The sequence below is a fragment of the Lissotriton vulgaris genome, chromosome 4_1, assembly GCF_964263255.1.
Source record: "Lissotriton vulgaris chromosome 4_1, aLisVul1.2, whole genome shotgun sequence".
Taxonomy (NCBI): Eukaryota; Metazoa; Chordata; class Amphibia; order Caudata; family Salamandridae; genus Lissotriton; species Lissotriton vulgaris.
This window is the reverse complement of record NC_141691.1, coordinates 1,582,372,004-1,582,387,183: the sequence shown is the minus strand read 5'-3', so window position 1 is coordinate 1,582,387,183 and position 15,180 is coordinate 1,582,372,004. Positions and strand designations below refer to the sequence as shown.

Here is a 15,180-nt window from a genome sequence, read left to right as displayed (position 1 = left end):
GTATTACTGTATTTGTTTACAAATGCTTTACACACTGTCTCTGAGATAAGCCTGTCTACCAGGGGGGTGAACAAGGGTTATTTTAGAAGTGTATCCCCCTTACCCTGAGTAGAAAGAAGGGTCCCTACTTGGACAAAGGTGCAAACTCTTGCCAACTAGAGAACCCCATTTCTAACATTCTGCTATTACAAGGATCTTCATTATCCCTTCAAGATCTTATCTAAAGCAGCTCTAGCTGTCTGTTGGCAATTGTTGTTTCCAGTTAAGAACACATGTTTGAGTTGACTTTGGGTCAGGAGCTGCCTTATGGTTGGATGGATTTCTCTGTCTATCTCATGTGTGGGTTCTTGATTTGATGGCTTTCCCCTTATTCTTGCTTGTCCTGCACAGGAACCTTTTGACCTCACTCTTTTCTCATTGTAAGAGTTGTATTCTTCTACTGATCACTTGAGGGAACTCTTTTTTCCCCATTGTTCTTGTGCACTCAGCGTGAATGTATATACTTTCTTGATCTCTTCTCCATGTATTCCTCACCTCAGCCCATGAGGTACTCTCTTTTATCTTCCCTTCCGGATGCTCCCAACACCACTCTGTCCTACTCTCCATGTCATTTTCTTTTTATTATAATATTTTAAAGCTAGCCCAGCAGCTGCAAAATGCTACTGAGCAGATTTCTTCATTTTCTTTGCACTGTCACTCACTTTCATTTCTGCTTTTTCTTACTTGTAATTTACTGTTCTAACATGGCTGCCAAGTTAGGACAGTAAATTAAAAATAACAAAATGGCCACGATGAAACACAACATATGCACAAGCAAGCGCCTTGACATACACCCAGGCTTGATGATGCACACCAGTGCATGGTTTATTAAGCATAATAATGATTGCATAATGAATCATGGATATGCATCTGCAGCCTTCTTTGAATCATTTTTAGTGAAGTTGCAGGCCATGCTGGAGCATACATTATGATGAATGTGCAAGCAAATGTCAATCAAAAAAGCATGATCAAAGTCAACAGCTTGACCTTTTAAAAACCTAGACCTCTTGGAACTGCTAATGGTTGTTTCTCTGTGTTGCTAATATCTATGAAAGTGCTATTAGTGCTATTAGAAACAGGTTGAAAATTAAGAGGGAGGGCTGGTTGGGTGTTGTTCTTCGGGGAAGAAAGGAATGGATAGTGGTTATGGCTGGTTGATGTTGTTTTCTCTTTAAGCCTCCAATCAATAAAGAATCAATAAGGAATGTCTGAAACATAAAAGATTTCTGTTACTTTCACAAACAGTATGTCTCTCTGAGGTGCACAAATTAACTTCAGGTTGATGATTGTGCAGGTATTTCAATGGAAATCCCAAAGCAGTCAAACAAACAATTACTAAATAAAAAGTTTAATATTTACTGTTTAGATAAATTATCTAAAATATGGAAAAACAATAATTAAACGTTAAGAAATTAAGCATCAACGCATAAAATGCTGAATAATTTTTAATAAATACAAAAGTAAAACGTCCATTTTGATTCCCGGAAGAACAACATTACTCGAAAAGCTAATTGAGCACACTATAATGTGCTCCAATATCACAACCAGAAGCATACATTTTGAGACCAGTCCCCAAATTAGGCACATTGCTTTCGTGGTGTTAATTTTGGACCAAGGTGGGAAATAGCACCATATTGCATTGAAGGGTCTTCCAGTGTTGCTCCAATTTGTTTTGCTATAAAGGAACAAAGGGGCATATTACCAAGCAATAGCGATAATTATTGCTATTGCTTGGTTAGAGACAGAAATTTACAGCTGAGCTGCGGCGATTTTTATCGCAGATAAACCTTGGTATTACCAAGGTTTATCGCAAATGCGATAAAAAACGGCCGCAATGCATGAATATCGCTGAAAAGTCAGCGATATTCATGCATTACCGAGCTAATGCTCTTAGCCATGTTATCCACCTCCCATTGGATAACATGGCTAAGAAGTGCGCAGGGCAGGTGTTAGCTTTTGGAGATATTCACTCTTAGCGCGAATATCTCCAAACGTTGGTAATAGGAGATAGCGATGTTAGCGACTGTTTCCAGTCGCTAACATCTTGGCACGCCCACTTTGCATGTCCTTAGTGATGAATATCACTGACATGCACAGTGGGGCCCAAGATGGTCGCTATCTCCTACTAGCTGTCGCTAACTGGTGTTAGCGACAGCTAGGTAATAGGGAGATAATTTTATCTCCGCTTTCTTGGCTTTTAAAGCCAAAAAAGCGGAGATAAACCCCCTTGATAATATGCCCCACAGTTCCCTAAACAAAATATAGATATGAATATTTTAACTGGGAAAATAATTACGCCCTGAAGCGCTGTCTTTTAAACAAAATAAAGTCACATTTATTGAACAATCCAAGCCAATATGTAAGTGGAAACACAAGAAGCACAAAATGACATAGCCAAAAGACTCAGGCAGTAATGTGTGACGTAAATCAAAATGAAAGTTAGTCACAATTAAATTTAGAGTAGTAATTCTGCCCCAATACTCTTTATTCTGTACATTATAGTATGGTAAGTGCGCAAGAGTCGATGATGTTTCGATTCTTACACGATGACAAGATTATCATGAAAGCATTTACGAATAATGCACCAGAATATATACACAGCGGTCCAAGAAAGTAAGTGGTAAGTAATTCAAGTAGTCAGATGGAACAAAGTTTCCAATATGAAAACCACGTGCATTTAGAAATATTGTTGGTGGGCAGAGAAACGGTGTGCGAATCAGTCCTTCTCCGACGTTTATGCAAGCAATGTAGCAGCTGGTCACAGAACATGAATCACACCACGGCGCATGAGGGCGCGCATTCGGCTGGGGCACAGCGGGGCATCTGGGAGAGCCCGAGGCCTGACGCTTCCCGTAACAAGAGGTAACAATGCCAGCCACTCTCATTCACGGACCAAGAATGTACGATAAAATGAGTGCTGCGGAATGCTATGAGAGGCAGTAAGCACCACAAAGAAAAGCCAGTAGTGGTGGTGGCAGTCAGCTGCGGTGTGTTGCTGATGGAGTATATCACTGTGGAAGGCGCCTGGGAATATGAAATGACCAGCCGTGCTGTTAGCAGCAAATTTATTTTTATAGCAATCAGGGAGTTTTTACAGATCAAAAAGTTGATGCCCATTTTTGTCTACATTGATAAAATAAAAATATTAAAACATTCTAAATAAATTCACGTCAACCTGGAATCCCCAGTCCTTAATTGATCCTACGTATCCAAACATTGATGTTGGCATAATAATCTTGGGGCAATTACCATCATATTTGGTTCTAATCAACCTAACCATACTCCTATTGGCTGGCACTCTGAAATGGCTGAAATTCTTTCTGCATGTCAGCGTAACAGAAGACAACAAATTACATACATAAATAAATAAATATATACTCGGACACAGTTTCTCAGAATGTACTCGTCTTAATATATAGCCTGGACTTTATTATAAAGTCTGAATCGGCCTACACAATTCATATTCATAATAGGTAGGTCGCAAATTGTGATTCAATCCAAATAGACACATTGACAGGGAAGACGGCCTGCAAGGGTAAGCACACCACAAAGTCTGAGATTGTGTTTAAGTAAAATATCTTTCTTTTTGAAACGCAGCCAATTTTGCATAAAGAGAAAAGAATGCTCATAGAAAAAAAATAGTTTTTTAAATATACCTCTGAGAGTTGGTTGTGGTGCCCTGGACCACTGTTCACTTCCTTATAACTCAATCAATCAGAGTACTTGTACTTACCCGTGAGGGTATCAAGGTGCTGAGGGGAGGGGGGCGGGGTGTGCTGCTAGTGCTCGAAGAGCCAGGTCTTGAGGAGTCTTCTGAAGGCGAGTAGGTCTTGGGTCTGCCGTATGTGGGTAGGGAGGGTGTTCCAGGTCTTGGCGGCGAGGTAGGAGAAGGATCTGCTGCCGGATGTCGTTCGTTGGATGCGGGGGACAGCGGCGAGGGCGAGGCTGGCGGAGCGGAGTTGGCAGGTGGGGGTGTAGAAGCTGAGTCTGCTGTTAAGGTAGGCTGGTCCGGCGTTGTGAAGTGCTTTGTGTGCGTGGGTAAGGAGCTTGAAGGTGATCCTCTTGTCGATGGGGAGCCAGTGTAGGTCTCTCAGGTGGGGGGTGATGTGGCTGCAGCGGGGGACGTTGACGATCAGTTGGGGGAGGCATTTTGGATGCTTTGTAGTCTTCGTAGATGTTTGGCTAGGATTCCTGCATAGAGTGCGTTACCGTAGTCTAGTCTGCTGCTGACGAGGGCCTGTGTCACCGTTCTTTTTGTATCCACTTGTAGATCCTGCGGAGCATGCAGAGGGTGTTGTAGCAGGAGGAGGAGACGGCGTTTGTAGTGTTGAATCTGTCATGGATGTCAGTGATCTTGCGGTGGAAGAAGATGGCTAGTGAGTCGCACAGTTCTTGTGAGGGCAGGATGTCGTTGGCACTGGGGTTGGAGAGTTCCTTTACGATGCTGAAGAGACTTTGCTGTTGTGTGCTTTGTTGTCCAAGGGGTCTTTGAAGGAGGATCTCTTGGCTAATCTGATGAGGTGGTGATGTCTGCGGGTGCAGCTTTTTTCATAATTCACAAAGCATTAAGACTCTAAAGGGACTCCTTCTCTTTTGCAAATTAATTACTATCTTAAATTGGGGTTGAAAATTTTCCATTGGTTTGTGACCAGAATTCTGTTTCCAAATTATTAGTACGCAGGATACGGATTTGTAGTTTAAAATGAACAACTACAGCACGCAACTTTCAAATCGGTATCTATTCGCAATACTATTTTATGAGTCCGCAAATGTTTATCGACTCCCAAAATGGAATCCATATATATCGGAGCCATATTCTGCAGTCACAAACACTCTAATTGTGCAAATCACAGCATTTGTGACTAAACTTAGGTTTGTAAATCAAGCTCTGAATGAAATCACTTTATCAGCAACAATCGTGATTTTTAGGCCTGCAAGTTTAACGGTAGTGGTTGTAAAAATGCTAGTACAGTTTTCCGCCATTTCCAAAGTCTATGTTCACAGTTCATTGTGCCAGAGATAAAAAAAGGGAGAAAAAAAATGCAGGAATTTCAAATTGTGCATGCACATACGTACACGGACACACACACACACCCACACACACACAAACACACACACACACACACACACATACACACTCTTTCCAACTCGTCCTCTACCTGTAGGATTTCTTGATTTCCTCATGCGTTGCCCCCTTCTGCAGATTCAGTATCTGGTACAGCGCTTCTCCTGATGTAGACAAAGACCTATGTCGTTGATCAGCCATGTTCTCAGTGCATTACAGAGACTTCTAAATGAAAGAAGGAAACAACATAATTGATTGCAAACTGTTCAGTACTCTATAAAGAAAGTGGCTTCAGTATTTAAAGTTCAAACAATTTTATACAGTAGAAGATCGTTTTACAAAATATGTTCATATTGTAGCTGTAGCATCCGAAATTGGAGCTGCTGAATAAGAGCTACATGTGATTGCATGCACTACACATTTTTACAATATAAGACAAATAGAAATAATGTGATTTTGGTTAAGTGTTAATGCTTGGATTGCAGTGTTAGGGTTTCGAACTACTTAGCCACAAAAGGGCATTTCCAAATCTACTCTCTGGTTACTTGTAGTCCAGAATGTTCAGTGGAATCTTACACATTATTCAAAGAAATGTTCAGTGCTGAATTTAGTCTTCAGTTTATTTTAAATGAATCAGTAGGGCGTGGCTTATGCGCCATTCAAGATGGCGGCATTCCCCTGAAGTCTGACATATCACAGAACTTGTCTCCTTCAAACTCATTACTGCAGCGCAATCTTCTTCAAAATATGCCTCCACTGCTCTGCTTCGCTCCCTAAACGGGAAACATTGTTTACAACGCGGGGATAACATTGTGATGCTATTACATCGCGGTTTTCATAATGCAAGTCGTTAACATGACTTGCGCTAGATGGTGCTCTAGGACAAGGAATAGTATAATTTACTATCCAACACCTTCCCTACTGTACGTAGACTGGAGTTGGAATAGTAAATTATACTACTCCTAAGTCCAGCTCCATCCAACGCAAGTCGTTGTAACGACTTGCGTTGTTAAAACCGCATGTAAATGTATGCGTTGTAGCGCCATACATCCCTCCTAAACATATAGGTCTTGTGCTTTCCTTTCATTCACGAATCTGCGACGGTGATTCACAGTAAAAGTGAAGCCTTTTCATGCAACGTGCTGCCCGCTTATTACTCCTTTCCTCAAATCTAAGTATGAAATAGCTCTTGTGCTGATATACTTTAGGACCTACCTGTCAGCCCTGCTCTAATTTTATATTAATACAGTCTTGAGGTTACCTTTCCACTTTATACACCTCTGTTGTCCCTGGGAGCTGGTGAGGGAATTTATGTAAATAAGCGCACCACAACTTTTCAGTTACCGTATCACCCACTTTATATTTTTTGCTTTCCTTGATGTTGTTGCTACCTCCACATCCTAGCTTTTTGGCATTTACCTTTACAATTATTTGAAGGAATGGCATGCACTTTGAAGGTTGGCCTATGAAACTGTTTTTTCTATGTTGGCTGGAGTTTATTAACAACCTGAGAGCAAAGTATACTTCCTCTGCTCCTCTCTGATGTTTTTCTTTTTCCTCAAGACTATATTAATTGGATGTAAATGCTATTGAGATTCCTCATAGAACATTTGATGGTGCCTTCTCATTACGTAATGCTATAACACCGCCTTATCATACATTCTACCTAGTACAGCTATACAGTTACAACTGTACATCACTTCAAGACTGGTTTTAATGAGTACTAATATCCAGTTCCTACCTTATCTATGCTCAAGTCGTTATTTGTTACTTAGGCAGAACAAAATTCCTTAAATGTACTCCTAGTTACGACATGCACTACGTCAGTGGTTCCCAAACTTATTGAACCTGTGGCTCCCTTGACCTGATTGGCAGTTGGCCTTGGCTCCCCATCATGTCACTTTTTTTTACTGGTGGGAGGATGTAAGCCAGACCTCGGGAGTACTTCCAATTTTTGCCCTGAGGTTAATTGGGATGAAGCCAATGAATAAACTGTCTTGGTGTCACTTTTAGTTTCAGGCATTTCTTCCATTCCTCTGTCACATTCCTTTTCCCAGAAATAAAGCACAGGTGGCCCAGTCTGGGGTGATTGAACAGTGTGCAACCTTTTAATTCCAGGTACATCTCGGTATATATTTTCCACTTGCTTTCAGCAAGTGAAAATGTGAGTAGAAACACACTTTGTTTCATTGTTTTAACTCAACAATCAGTAAAAATGGTAATTGTGCAGCGGTAATTAACCCAAAAATAAATCAGAAATAACCAAGCCAGACCACTCAGAATACGCTCCAAAATCATTATCCCAAGTTCAAGGGGAGCTTTTCGGAATCGGACAAAAGTGGATAAAATGTAAGCACGTCCAGTGGTTTCATAACACTACATGTTCTCTAGGTGAAATACAACTTCAGCTTTAAGAATTAGCTTCAGAGCAGTGGAAGTACCAGTTCCAGATAAATAAGCGGTGCATGTCTTATCTCACATTTCAACAGCCAGGCCAACAGTCTATTCTACATATATTCTTTTTTCCTGTAATTAGGGCCCATCTAGATATTTGTTGTAGCAAAATAATACTTGTCCTGACATCACCTCAGTGTGTGATTGTGGATAAGGTTTGAAAATACTCATTTTATTTGGGAGGCCTTACTCTTGCTTTGAAATAATAAGTAAATTAAACAGCTGTAAGTTTGTTCTTGCGGCGGTTTACCTGTTAGCGCCTGTGTCTCTTCCTGAGGCAGTGGGGAGCAAATCCAGCAAAAGGGAAAATTTGGGCATTTACTAACAGCAAAGCAGAATAGACAAGCACTCACTGTTGTGACAATATATATGTCATATATAAACCTCTCCTGAGCAAATGTGATGCTGGAGATAATGGCATCTTAAAAAATAATACTCTCTGTAAGGTTGATTTAGCAAGAAGTAGCACAAGTAAAGTATCCTTCACAGCGAGGGTGAACCTTGCCCAGGGCAAGGCCTCTATACCCTCCCATCTGCTGCCACAGGCAAGCAGTTGACAACACTAGAAATGAAACGTGCGAATGTCCTTCCCTGACGCTGCCATCTTGATCCCTGACATCAGGGATAGAGGGGCCGTCCAATACGAGCCAAATCATGCGGAAAATGCAACCTTTCCCCAATCTGGATTGGGGGACGTCAGAGGCAGAACAAGTCTTCCCTTCTGGTAAGGAATGAGGGTCACACGAGGCAGCTGGGAGGAGGTGATGTTTCTTAGAAAGGTAACGTGTGTTTATTTCTAGCAAGTCCGACCATAAAATTACTTCAGTGGCAAACTCCTGAAATATACGGAGGGAAGAAGGGGGAACTGCTTTCACTGAGCTGGGAGGAAAAGGTTTATTATTATTACACTAATGATGTTGCTATGTTTTGTGCCTGGCCTTGGCTGAGGGTCAGATTGGGTCCGGGAAACTAATCCAGGCTCCAATTGTAGCCTATTTCGGGCGAGTTTGCCCACTGGAAATTCTGTCTGGTAATTTCTGGCGCGGACACAAACAAAGTGCAGGAAAAGCAGCCAGCATAATTACAGGGGCTTGGCAGGTCACAAGCTTGTCATGTTCCCCTTTTTTGCAGTAAGCAAGGAGTATTATAGTCCATGTGAAACCAACCTGTATAAATTGTGAAGGATGCTCAAGAGCTGCACAGCAGAACACGGGCTGCAATAACGCTCGACGGGCTGCTGTGCGTAAGCGGAGGCTACCTGAAAGCACGTCAGAAGCGCATATGGCGGCCATGCGCTCCTGGCCCAAACCAAGATTTCAGATTACTCAGGTGGCATTTGAAACACCCCCGTGTGTTGCGCCACAGCTGGGTGTCATTTGAAAACCATTCACTGCCTTGCTGCCTTAAAGCTGACTGCTGACGGGTAGTGGTAGGGCGTCTAAAGACGCATCACTTGTTAATTGAGCATCTTCTCACCATTACAATACTACATGATTAGACGCTTCCTCAGCGCAGGCTTATTTTCCCACATAGTGCGGGGTGCCCCTGGTGACTCCTAAAGGCACACCGGGGTGCCGCGGCGCACAGTTTGGGAACCACTGCACTACATCAAGATGGCCAGTGACTTACTTGCAGCTGCAAAGACTACATCTTCTTGCACAAAATCACAGAGTGTGAAAAATGATTCTCCATCACCTATCATATCCTCTTATAATCCAGTTATAGACACCATCCTTGGTGAGGTGAGGGGCTTAAAATATTTTATGTGTGCTACTAATGTCAAGCTTTAATAAAATGAGGACCGCTGGATGCAGAATTTAGCTCTTCTAAGGATGTGGCTACTAATGTTCCTTTTCCTCTCAAGCAGATAATCCTAAAACTCAAACTGCATACTGAGAATCTTGAGAACAGGAATCAATGCAACAACCCTCACCTATATGGTCTGTCGGAAGCTCTTGAAGTTCCTGGCCTTCTTGCATTCCTGAAGAAGCTCCTCCCAGATATTCTTAGACTTCCTACAGCTCCTCTTCTTAATATTCAACAATCACATCATCTGGTTGCCCTCAAGCTCTCTCTTCTAAACCTAGAGGAATCATTATGGTATTTAGTGAATTCACAGACCTTCTACATGTCTTGGAAGCTGCAAAGGAAAACATTGTCTTGTCTGGTCCGGCCACAATATATTATTTTCTCAAGATATCTGTAAAGCAACTAATGCCAGACAAAAGGAGTTCCTTGCCCTACAACTTCAAGTAAGACAGCTGAATGTCCACTACAGTGTCCTTCAACCTTGTATATGTAAAATCACTTATGAAGGCACATCAAGACTTTTTGATGATCCTGTTAAATTTGAAACGTTTCTTCAACCTATTTCATCTCATATAATGGACTCTAATGTTTAGGAATCTTAAGAATTGTGTATTGCCCTTGTTCTCTTTCATTTCCCAAATTTCTTAATACAGAGCTTTTTCTACATAATTTTTATTTTCCTTCTCTTTGCTGTTGTTCTTGTTATTTTTAACATAGCCAGCAGCTGCAAAATGCTACTGGGCATATTTCTACATTTTCTTATTCATCTTTTGCTCACTTGTAATTTACTGTGCTAATATGGCTGCCAAGTTAGAACAGCAAATTAAAAATAACAAAATGGCCACCTTGAAACACAACACATGAACACGCACACACTACTTTTCAATACTCTTCCTCTCAAATCTAGATTCCTATTCTTGATCTGCTTCTTCTTCTACTTTTATATATTCCCTTTTTCCTTTTTGCCCTCTTCTTTTTTATTTATATTATCTGAGTGCTCATATGTCATATAATATCCTTATGTCACTTCAGTAAAGCACTAAGCTGTTTTGAGTATATGGTGTCATTTTGTTTCTTTTCCGTTTCTGCAGCTTGCCACTCATGTACCTGTTCCCTTCTCCCCATTTTCTTAATATGTTTAACATTGTCTTGTGGAACGTCCATGGACTTGACAAAAGGTACTTCCTCATTTATCTAAGTTTAACTACTAAATTGTCTTCTTACAGTAGACTCACTGTAATAATATTGAACCGTTTACCTTGAAACGACAATGGGTTGGTCAGGGTTTTTTTTTCCTCTGGCTATTGATTGCAAGGGTGGTGTTGCTATTGTCATAAAAGATTGAAAATACAAATTATATCAACTGAATGTGAAACTAATGGTCAATGTGTTATTAGTTAATGCTAATATTCATAACAAACATATTTCCTTGTTTCATATCTTTGGTCAAGTCAAACCTGATTCTGATTTTTCGAATATTATTAAAGTAAAACTTGCTAATATTGGTAACCCCAAAATCAATATAGATGGTGACTTTAACCAATGGTTGGACCCCTTTGTGGATGAGAAGTTTAAATGCAAATGTAATGCTTCCTGACAAATCTAAAAAGGCTTTCCAATCAGTTATTGCATCTCAACCATTATTTGTTGTTTGGAAAATTTGCAATCTTGATGAATGTGAATTTACTTTTTTTAGTGTATATCATACAATGCCCAGAATTGATTATATTTTAGTTACAACATCCTTATTCCCTTTCATGTAATTTTCAGAAATAGTTTCCATTGTTATTTTCAATTATGCACCAGTACTGTTCGCCTCCTTTGATTTATCTCCTACTGACTCCAATATTGGTTGATGGAGATTTAATAATTCCCTATTATTTGATTAAAGTTTTATAACTGAATCTACTGCTTTTATTTGAGAATCTTTTCAAATTAACAAACCTATTGATCCATCTATTCCTAACAATTTGGATGCTTCCAAAGCCTCATTTAAAGCTTTCACTATTGCTTATTCTGCCAGAAGGAAGAAAAGGTTACATTCTCAATATCTCACTTTACTTCAACAAATGTAAATGCTTGAACATACTTACTTTACTTTCAAATATTCACTTTGTTTTTAACTTTGTTCTAACTTTCATGTAGTACCACAGGATCCAGGATCCTTATTTTTAATCACTTTTTTTGTCTTTTTTGGTCTCACTGGAGGAAAGGAATGGGCCCACCCACCAGTTTTCACCAGCAGGGGCCACCTACCCTTTTCCTTCTCCTTCACAACAAGAGCTCTTCGTCACAGCACACAATGTCGGTAACGTGGTTTGCATTTGAATATGACTTTTACTTCTGGGACTTTCTGTACTGTTCAATTTGACAATGTGATACGTCACATCTTGATGTGCAATTACTTGCTGGCACGATCACATGTGTAACCATTCAAGTGTATTAGACAGACATACAACCTTCACTTCAGGGCTAGTCAGGTTCTACTCTTAACTGTATTTCACTGATATTACTGTGGATTCACCAGCCCTGCCTCATGCCACCATGGCATCATTGAAGGGTTTTGAGACTTACCTCGTCTCTCGATTTACACTGTCCAGTGTAGTGAAGCAGCACTACTTGCCACCATGGCACTCATCTAGAACCACTATTGCTTGTCCGAGTCACACACTTTATGATAGCGCGTTTTTCACATGGCATCATATACCCCTGTTCATGCCGCCTATCAGCTCGCATGGACAAGCCAACTCATTATGTGAAGAAGAGTGAAGTAGTGTGGCTCACTGGTTAGAGGCGGCAGACCCGAGAGCAGAGGACGGCCCGGGACCAGGGTTCGATTCCCGGCGCGGCAGGTTTCTGGACCAGGGTCAGCGTACTCGATAATTCTCTCGCCTCGGTGCCCACTCTGATCAGCGATCACACTCGGCAACTCTGGGCATTAGCTTGCCTCATCTTCACTAACGGCCCCACCAGACCGCCGGGGATGCCTGGTCTCACCCTGGAGATACCCATTAAGGGACCATCTCTCAGGGAAGCCAGGAAGGGTTTCGCAGCGGTCGAAGCGCCTTGGGACCCTACGGGTAAGTAGTGCGCTATATAAATGCCTATACATTAACATACATACCTATACATACATTATGCCCACTACTTCATGAATCCACATGTTTGTAGATGCACACGCACTAATTCACTCATATCCCAAAGTTTTTAAACACACACAACAACTCCACATGAGAGTCTTATACTAACGTGGTCTATACTGAGGGGAAATCACATGATTATGGACATCATCTGTATCATGATCGGCCCGATGATTTGTGAATTTTGATGCTTTTTGTGATAACTATGTACCCAGTTATTGGCACAACACGGGCATTGGCAATCTATATATATGGATTAGAATTTCTTGACTATGTCCCCTGTTTGAACAGCATTAACTTTATTTACACAATGGTTTGAACATAGAATTCCTGTGTTTATTTTGTACCCATTTCGGCGCTACACAGACATTCACTTTGTATGTAGTACAATTCACCACAACGATATAGTCGGCATCTTTCTTCCATAGTAGTCCCATTTCTATGTACATGATCTTATGCCATGATTTACTGCCTGCATTGGTTGTCTCTTTCACGTGATCAGGTTCTTCGGGAGTGAAACGTGTTCTGAATAAACACGGAGGTGAACCTAAGGAGTACAGAGTCTATGTTTCCCGAGAGTGCGCTTATTTTTTGCTTTTGATATATATATATATATATATATATATATATATATATATATATATATATATATATATATATATATATATATATATATATATATATATATATATATATATATATATATATATATATATATATATATATATATATATCAATATATTTAAAAAACATTAATGTCACCACCTTCTGATCAAACTGAAATCTCCCTTGAAATATTCTTTCCATATCATTCTCCTCACAATTCTGGGACAAAAACTGGCTTCAAATATTGAATGCATTCAAAGCTGCATATATTACACACGCTCTACTTTTTGTTTACAAAAGAGCTGCTATTAGCCCTGAGTGTGCTTCTAAATTTGACTCAACCGCTTCTTCACTATGTTGGCCATGCCCTACATGTAACGTTTCTTTGACTCATTTATTATATCATTGTTCACAGGTTCTTAACTTTTGGAAATCTATTTGGTCTACGTGTTTAAAGATCTTCAAATGTAATTAACTGTTAACTTTCCAAAATGTTTTCTTAGGTTCTTTGTTGCCTAGTTTAAAGCATGTATCCCCCAAACCTCGGCCGTTTGATATTTTTATTGCACGCACTTTCAAAGTTATATGCTTCAAAATTATCTGTGTTCATGTGATGGAATTAAATATGTCTTGAAGATATAATACATACTGCCACTTCATTACTTTATATCAGCAGATCAAACCAGATTTATCTTGGTTACCTTTTACTACTTATCTTGCATCACATTCATCATTATCTTAATAAAAAAATCTTTATTCGAATTCAAAGAATTCATAAAAGCACATCATAATTTTACATATTGTTATAAAATCCTTAACAAATATCACAGAATTAATTTAATACACCACAATAAACGCTGAACAGTTTACCAAAACTACCATACAAAAGATCGTCAGGAGTTATTCATTATCCTCCGAGCTCGGGTAGCAACTCTCAGAAAAGTGCAAGTGCGGTAAATTATTTCTTCATTTTCTAGGGAAAGCATTGTCTGGTAAGATTGTTCTAAGGAAACAGGTCTATTTTTTTTTTAAAAAGGGGTTAAAAACCATTTAACATATTTTAAATACACGTTTACAAAAAAAGAAAAAATGCAAGTCAGTTTGTGTACTCATTCCATCACAGGGGCATAATGTGTTTGCAAGATTTGTCCATTTGCCAAAAGGAAAACATAACAAAAACTTTACAGTTCCTGCACTCAGCCGAAATAAAAGGCTTCTTTCCCAATTGGTCATTGGTAGTGTAAGATATATTGGTAGGGGGAACCTTAACAGATCTTTATGCATGTAGCTAAGAACAGATGGTTTATTGGATTCCATTTGAGACCTTTCTGAGTTAGGAAGTGTATAAAGTGCTTTTTTCAGATCATTCTTATGGAATAACTCAGCTTGACTTGGGTCTAAAAAAGGCTACCTTTCCCTATGCTACAGAGGCTCTGATAGACCCCCGAAAGCCAGGTAATGTCAATTCCTTTTTCGCACTTAAGGCAATCGCTTATATTTTCTTGGGTTAAGGATGCTGATTTATTCCTCCAAACTGAAAGCCAAAATAGAGCAGGTCGGGCGCTAATAAAATCACAAATAAAATTTAGGTTAAGTTCCTTATGGCATATATACTGGGAAGTGGAGATTGGAACACCCAGCAGACAGTGAATAACTTTATTGTAGAGTTAATAAAAACCATTACAAAATACTAAATATCACAATGTTTAAAAAGCAGAAAGTTAACACCGCTGTATAAAAGTTAAAATATTGTAAAATAAAGCAGTCAATCAACATTTTTTTAAAAAATATGAACATATTGCTGGTTCAAGTCTTTGCCAATGATGTTCGCTTTTTCTCGAAGTTGGTAATAAGTTTGTCTGCTCTGCAAATAAGTTGTGGGTCTACTGAGCATAAGATTTGTACAATCGCAGACCAGCAAGTGCGAATTCAAAGTTTATTAGACTTGGCTTTTAACCAACTCCGACGTTCCTGAATCAGGGCCGGGCAAATACAAATCAAATGGGTGAAATCCTGTCTTCTTGCGCCACATAGATCACATTCCTCACTTTCTTGGGGCTTCCATTT

General features: G+C 39.8%; 1 protein-coding gene across 1 annotated transcript in view; it reads right to left on the bottom strand.

Annotated features, from left to right (window-relative positions):
- DNAJC5B (DnaJ heat shock protein family (Hsp40) member C5 beta) overlaps positions 1-15,180 on the bottom strand; it is a 314,042-nt gene that overhangs the window by 162,421 nt on the left and 136,441 nt on the right. Inside the window, exon 2 of the mRNA XM_086966987.1 lies at positions 5,199-5,329. Coding sequence (XP_086823113.1) covers positions 5,199-5,305 — 107 coding nt within the window. The 5' untranslated portion in view covers positions 5,306-5,329. The remainder of the gene's footprint in view (positions 1-5,198; positions 5,330-15,180) is intronic.